Source organism: Salvia splendens, chromosome 17 (assembly GCF_004379255.2).
Source record: "Salvia splendens isolate huo1 chromosome 17, SspV2, whole genome shotgun sequence".
NCBI classification, from domain to species: Eukaryota; Viridiplantae; Streptophyta; class Magnoliopsida; order Lamiales; family Lamiaceae; genus Salvia; species Salvia splendens.
In genome coordinates, this window is record NC_056048.1 from 8,192,617 (window position 1) to 8,199,580 (window position 6,964).

General features: G+C 47.1%; 1 protein-coding gene across 1 annotated transcript; it reads right to left on the minus strand.

Annotated features, from left to right (window-relative positions):
- Nucleotides 1–361: 361 nt before the first annotated feature.
- On the minus strand, nt 362–1,659 carry LOC121773487 (thaumatin-like protein 1). Its single transcript, XM_042170355.1, has 2 exons — nt 789–1,659; nt 362–704 (listed from the first exon to the last, which is right to left on the minus strand). Exons 1-2 carry the CDS (start codon nt 1,520–1,522, stop codon nt 584–586), a joined length of 855 nt encoding a protein of 284 aa, XP_042026289.1. The 5' UTR covers nt 1,523–1,659; the 3' UTR covers nt 362–583.
- Nucleotides 1,660–6,964: the final 5,305 nt, after the last annotated feature.

Genomic DNA, 6,964 nt, shown 5'->3' on the forward strand with positions numbered 1-6,964 from the left:
TAATTAGATATTAGATATTAATAAAATATATTTATTAACTTTATTCGGTCAAAATGTAATTAAAATCTGTTGACCGTTAAATTTTAATAGTTCCGTCAAATTCGGATCAAATCTGACCTGATTTTTATTTGTGAGAGATCGAATAATTTAAAAGATAATGCTTTAAACTAAAATCGTAAAATCGCAATATATTAAGGACCAAATTGAGCATTTACCCTAAGTAACAGTTCCGTCAAATTCGGATCAAATCTGACCTGATTTTTATTTGTGAGAGATCGAATAATTTAAAAGATAATGCTTTAAACTAAAATCGTAAAATCGCAATATATTAAGGACCAAATTGAGCCTTTACTCGTATCATGACAGCAGAGCTCTTAGAAACTTTATCAGCCAAATTCTAAAAAGAATTATCCAATTCAAGAATTAGCATCAAAACATAGCAAAACGTCTAATCTCTTGTTCGTCGCTCATAAAACTCATCTCACGCCTCGGGTCAAATCACCGTATCCATCAGGCCGGCTTTACTCGACCCGACTCAATTATCACAGGTTGACCCGACCCGCCAAAACATCTAGCCAATCAATCAAATAGCTGCTACTGCAATGAAAATAGCGATAATCCTCCAAAAACTGACACGCTTAACCCTCAAATCGCCGCCACTTGATACCAACAGGGCGTTGCTGCTTCTCCCACTAGGTTCCTCACTGCACATTCTCACCCAATCCACAAACAATCACGATTTTTTCTCATGAAAAATCAATAAATATATAGTGAGAAAAAATAATCACCTGGTGGAGGGAGCAGGGCAAAACGTGATGACGTAATCAGCGGAAGCACAGGTGAATGTGCTGGTACCATCGTCGTAGGCGTAGCTGTACGCGCGTGGGCACGCGCTCTTGAACGCCGCCGAGTACACGCTGGGCCCGCAAGTATCCGGCGTTGAGTACTCGCCGCTGCAGCAGTACTTCGCCTCCCCGAATGCCTCGCACGCGCTCCTGCACCCCCCGCCGCCCTCCGCCCTCAGCTCCGCCGGGCACGCCGCGTTCAGATCCGCCGCGCATCCCGTGATCGTGCAATTCCCGCCCGGAGACACCAGCATCGGGAGATTGTAGCCGTCGACGAGGCTGACGTCGTAGAAATCGAGCCCCCCGGCGCCGTCGAGGGTGAATTCGGCTAGGGTTGCGGGCGTGGCCGCTCCGCCGCCGCCGCACTCGATTGCGCCGGAGCCGCAGTCGCCGGTGAGGCAGGTGAATCTGGCGGTGTCGGGGTTTGTGGAGCAGAGAGTCCGTCCCCACATGCGGCCGGACCAGGAGGCCGGGACGGGGACGGGGAGGGAGTCGCCGGAGTTAAGGAGGAATCCGGTGGTGGAGAGCTGAGCGGTGCCGGCGTTGGAGAGAATCCCCGGCCAGACGGTGTAGCTGCACTGGTTTACGAATGTGAAGGTGGCGGGAAAGGCGGGGAGCGGAAGTGATAAAATTAAGATAGCGGCGAGGTGATAATGGAAGCAATTATTCGCCGCCATTGATGGAAATATTTTGTTGCAGAGGTGAAGGAATGAGTGAGGAATAAAAAGGGGAAATTGTTAGCCGACATTGGGAGACGAGTACACCAACACTGGAAGTCGGCAACTGAATTTGGAGAGAGAATTGAATAGTTTAGTGTGGGGGAATTGGGAAAGGAAGAGGAGAGCCGTTGATTTGATGGGGGAGAAGATGATATGGCGGTGGATGGTGTGGGGCCCAAGGGTTTCGAATATTGTAGAAGAAAAGTGCATTGAATTTCATCGAGATTAACTTTTAACACAAAATATGTCCAGACTGGGACTGGGTGTGTGATACAGACATACATACGCATACAGCTTTGTTGTGTTGCGACGTACTACAAGCGTGAGCAATGTTGCCAAAATTGCAGTAGTTAGCATCCACAATCGTGCTCTTGGCAGCGGCACGGTTATGGGTCCGGCCTCACTTTTTCTATCTGTTCTTTGACAAGAGCACAACACCCACAGCTGTGCTCTTTCGCAAGGACGAACACAATTAATTTAAAATTCAATTAAACAATAACATTTCAATAATACTAAAATTCATTAAAAAACTTAAATAATATTACAAATGACAGATAAAATAAAAACGACATAATTAAAATCCTAAAAAATTAAAAATTACATAATTAAAATACTAAAAATTAAAAAAATCACTACGCGTTGCCGAATTTCGCCCACATGTGTTTGATTAGGTCTTCTTGTAGTTGATTGTGGATTCGGGTATCGCGCATTGTGTGTCTTGTCTCGATTCGTTGGCCGACCCTCGTATGCTCGCCTCGGCGTGGGGGAGACCTCGCTGTTGAGCTTCCGGCTTCGTCCTCGTCGTAGAAGCTAGCCGCCCTCGGCCCTTCGTCGGCTATAATCATGTTGTGTAAGATAATACACGTGAACATGATGTCGGCGATATTATTCACGTACCATAGCCGAGCCGGGGACTTCACTATGTTGAATCGGGCTTGAAGGACCCCGAAAGCTCTTTCGACATCTTTCCGTGCGGACTCTTGACGCTGCGCAAAAAGAACCCGTCTCGGGTCGTGCGGGTTGTTGAACGTCTTCACGAAAGTCGACCACCTTGGGTAGACACCATCGGCGAGATAGTAACCCATGTGGTAGCTATTTCCGTTGATGGTGAAGTCGATCGCCGGTGCTACACCATTCATCACATCAGTGAAGAGTGGTGAAGGATATAGTACATTCAAGTCGTTGTTGGATCCAGCAACGCCGAAATATGCATGCCAAATCCATAGGCGGTAGTCGGTGACCGCCTCAAGGATAAGCGTTGGGCCGCCGCCTTCGTGACCGCTCAAGTGTTGCCCCCTCCAAGCAGTCGGGCAATTCTTCCACCTCCAATGCATGCAGTCAATGCTGCCAAGCATTTCGGGAAAGCCATGGACTGATTTGTGAAGACGAAGCAACCGTTGGCAATCATCGGTGGTGGGTGCCCGAAGGAATTCATCCCCGAAAGCTGAACGAACGCCCTCGCAAAAATTATTTAGACAAAGGATTCCAGTGGACTCACCGATATGCAAATACTCGTCGAAGATGTCGGCCGTTTGCCCAGTAGCGAGTTGTCGGATGGCACACGTACACTTCTGCAACGGCGTGATACTTTGCCGGCTGGCTGCATCTGGACCTGTTTGGAAGAATTCAACACGTGCGGACAATGTGTTGACAATTCGCATGAACAAGCGCTTTGACATGCGAAAACGGCGCCTAAAGTAATCTGCCGAAAACCGCGGCTGGTCGGCAAAGTAGTCGGCAACGAGCCTTTCGTGGGCTCCCTCCCAGTCACGATGAATGTAGCGCCGATTTGATCTGGTTCGTTGAGGAGGAGGAGCGGGGGTATTCGCCGCGACATATGCTTCGTAAGCGGCACGATGTTGTTCGTAGTATTCTTGTTCTTCGCGTTCCGCTTCCGCCATAATATGGGTGAAATCCATTTGAGGTTTTGAATGAGGGATGAATGTGTTGATAGTTTGTATGAGAATTAAGAATGAGAGATGAATGGGAGATGAATTGATGTGATAAATGGATGATGAATGTGTGTATTTATAGATGATTTTGGGGGAAAAAAATAAAAAATAAAAAAAAAAAATTCAGAAAAAACGGGGAAAAAACGGCTATATTTTTGGGATCTGGAATTTTTTTTTAATCATTTTATATAATTTAAAAACGATTTTTAAAATAAATAAAAAAATAATTCAAAGGCAACGGCTATGCCGTTGCTCAATCATAAGCCGCCACGTCGCCTGCTCGCTGGCACGGCGCTGCTCGATGCATCGAGCAGCGCCGTGCCAGCGGCGTGAGCGCAGCGGCGGCGGTCCTCGTCCTCGCCGCTGGCACGGACGGCGGCCTTCACTCCCACCACCGTTGTGGATGCTATTAGTGTTATTTTCCTTGCAAGTATACTGCAGTGCAGTGTGGTTGTCTTAATATCGAGTATAATAGCCTCAATTAACTTAGAATTTCTTAAAATGAAAAAACAATATATATATATATATATATATATATATATATATATTAAATTACATGTCTAAATATTTTATGGCTGTAAGAGCATGAATAACGCTTGGGGTCGGGCCGCAAATCGCGAGTCCCAGCCCATCCCGCGCGTTGGAGGAGGCGGCGGCACGGCATGGGCCGGTCCCCGTGCCGCGATCCCGGCCTGGTGCCTTTGCCGCGGCCCGGCCTGGGACGGCGTTATTCGGGGGACGGACCGCCTCCGCGAGTCCCTGCCCAGCGTTACACGCTCTCGGGCAGGGCCGCAAGTCCAATTTATTTATTTAATTTTTTTGTGTGTCTATAAATACGAGCATTCCATTTGTGCATCAATCTTACGTGCATTCCATTTCAATCTATATTAAACCCTTTATTTCGACGTCAATGGATTGGTTCAACAGCGATGAACGTGAGATGGAGAAGTTTGTTAACTCGAACAATTGGTACATACCGAGGTCGCAACGATCGCAGCCACAACCTAGTCTGGGAGTCGGTAGCAACGTTGATGTAACATCACCGGTCAACACCGATGAATTCGAGATCAGCGAGATGGAGCCCGCTCAAGAGCGTGGCAAGGAGAAGGTCGGCGAGGAGACAATGTGGCTTGCGAGGAACTACATCGACGTCGCCGAGGATCCTATCATCGGCAACCAGCAGACCAGCAAGGCTTTATGGGAGCGGATTGCTCAGAAGTATAACGCTGGCCGTCCTAAAGGATCGATCGAGCATAGCTACGTGAAGCTGCGCAAGCATTGGGGCCGAATCCAGGCGGATATGAGCAAGTGGAACGGAAAGTGGGCCAACGTAGTCCGGATATGGCCGAGCGGGCACAGCGAGGCGGACCTCGTCGAGAAGGCGAAGGAGGCGTTCTTCGCTGACGGGAGGAAGGCCTTCAAGTACTTCGATGTTTGGAAGCTCGTCGAGAAGAGCCTGAAGTACACGAGCGGTGCCGAGCCGACGGCAACTGGGGCAGCGAAGAGAACCAAAGTTTTCCATCTCCGGAAACTACTCTTCGAGCGATGGAGGTCCGGCGATCGACCTCAACGTGACGGACGACGACGTCTTCGGCTTCTCTCCTAGCATTCAGAGCCGCCCGATGGGAACAAAGGCGGCAAAGAGGAAAGCAAAGGGGAAGGCAACTGCGAGCAACTCCGCCATGGTTCCACCTCCAATCAATCCGTCTCTAGATAAGATGTCCGACACTTTGTCGGAGATGAATATTACGTGGCGGATGAGCCAGCTGACGGAGTTGACAGCGAGGGATACGTCGAAGATGTCGGACGACGAGCTCGAGTTGCACCGTGAAATGATCGCCTACCTTCGCGCCCAAATGAAGAAGTAGTAGTCGTGGCCCGGGTTTGTAGTATTTTAAATTTGCTTCGTCTAGTAATGTAATGTTAATTTTCTAATGAACAATGCATTTTCCCTGTTTCAATTGTTGAACGAATTGCGTTTACGAGTTAAATATGTTGGAGTTGTGAATAGTGTCATTTATTAGTTGCGGCCTGTAGGGTTAGAGGAGTTGGGGCCTGGGCCGCAACTGTAGAGAAATGATGACGTGGAAGGGACTTGGGGCCGGAAATGGGGACGGGGTTATTCATGCCCTAACGTAGGTTCTTGTCACTATTGTTTTGTATTAATACGAATATGATCTAGTCGTGTTCAGGCCCTTATTTTGGCCAGAAATATAATAGGGCGGATTCATGTTTAGATTAAAAAGTTTTCTTAAAATTTTATATTCGCATTTAACCAATGGAATTTTAGAGATGACCCGAGAACTGTTGGTTTCTGGTGATTACAAGAGATAACAAAACCGAGCGTAATACAACCCAAAAGAAAGAAAAGGAGAAACTGAACTAAATGAAATTACAACGTAAGAATTCGAAACAAAGAACCGTGAACTAAGTTTAGCCGAGTCGAGGAGGCCTCTTCCCGCAAGACGAGATACGCCCCGGTAGTGCTCTTCGGTTTGGCGTGTCGTCCCCAAAGGTAAAACGGCTACGTCTCTATTGATGCAGCACCGCAATCACTAGAGCTCCGGCGAACTGGATGGAGGAGAGAGCAGAGCTTCGACAGAAAGACAATGCAGAGAGAGGGAGAGAGCTTATGCAGAGAATGCTTGTATGTGTTGTGTCCTAATGCAGTGGTATGGCCAATTCGTAACCGACGTCGGTTACAGGCGTGTGGCAGGAGTGTGCCATCCGTGTGTGGAGCGTGTGGATTTGTCACACCTCAACCCCTCTGACGTATACTCCTTTAATAAATAAATCCCTTATCATAAAAACAATTAATACACGTGTCTAATTCATAGAACACCCATATAATATAAGTTCAAACCAACACTTATCCGATACATATTTCAAAAATATCCTGTAAAGTAGTGGAACCCTCACACCACTCTATATACTATACGTTTATCTACGTGCAAAAAGATGAGGAGGAGAAGGTTGCCAAAATGCGTCAGCCGCCGAACCTGATAACACGTGGAGTTCCTATGACCCACGTCAGTCAAAACTTTATTGCTATCTTATTCCTGAAAAAATTAGTGGTTTAAATGAGCCACAACTCAGTGTATATAAATCTTACCTTTAATTCCACAGTTCAATAGTCAGCCATATTCTTAAACCAAAATATATAGCAATCACCAACAAATATTCCATACAAATTCATATACATATGCACATGCCACTTTGTTCAGTTTATTATTCTGTAACAGTCAAGCCTGGTATCTGCCCGGGATTCCTCTATGACCCGAAGGTCTCTCTGTAATTGGACTCATAGGTCCCTCTGTATTTGACCCGAAGGTCCCTCTGTAATTGGACTCATAGGTCCTCTGTATTTGACCCGAAGGCCTCTCTGTAATTGGACTCATAGGTCCCTCTAAAATTTCAGATCCAGTACAAGGCTGTCACAGATCCTCTT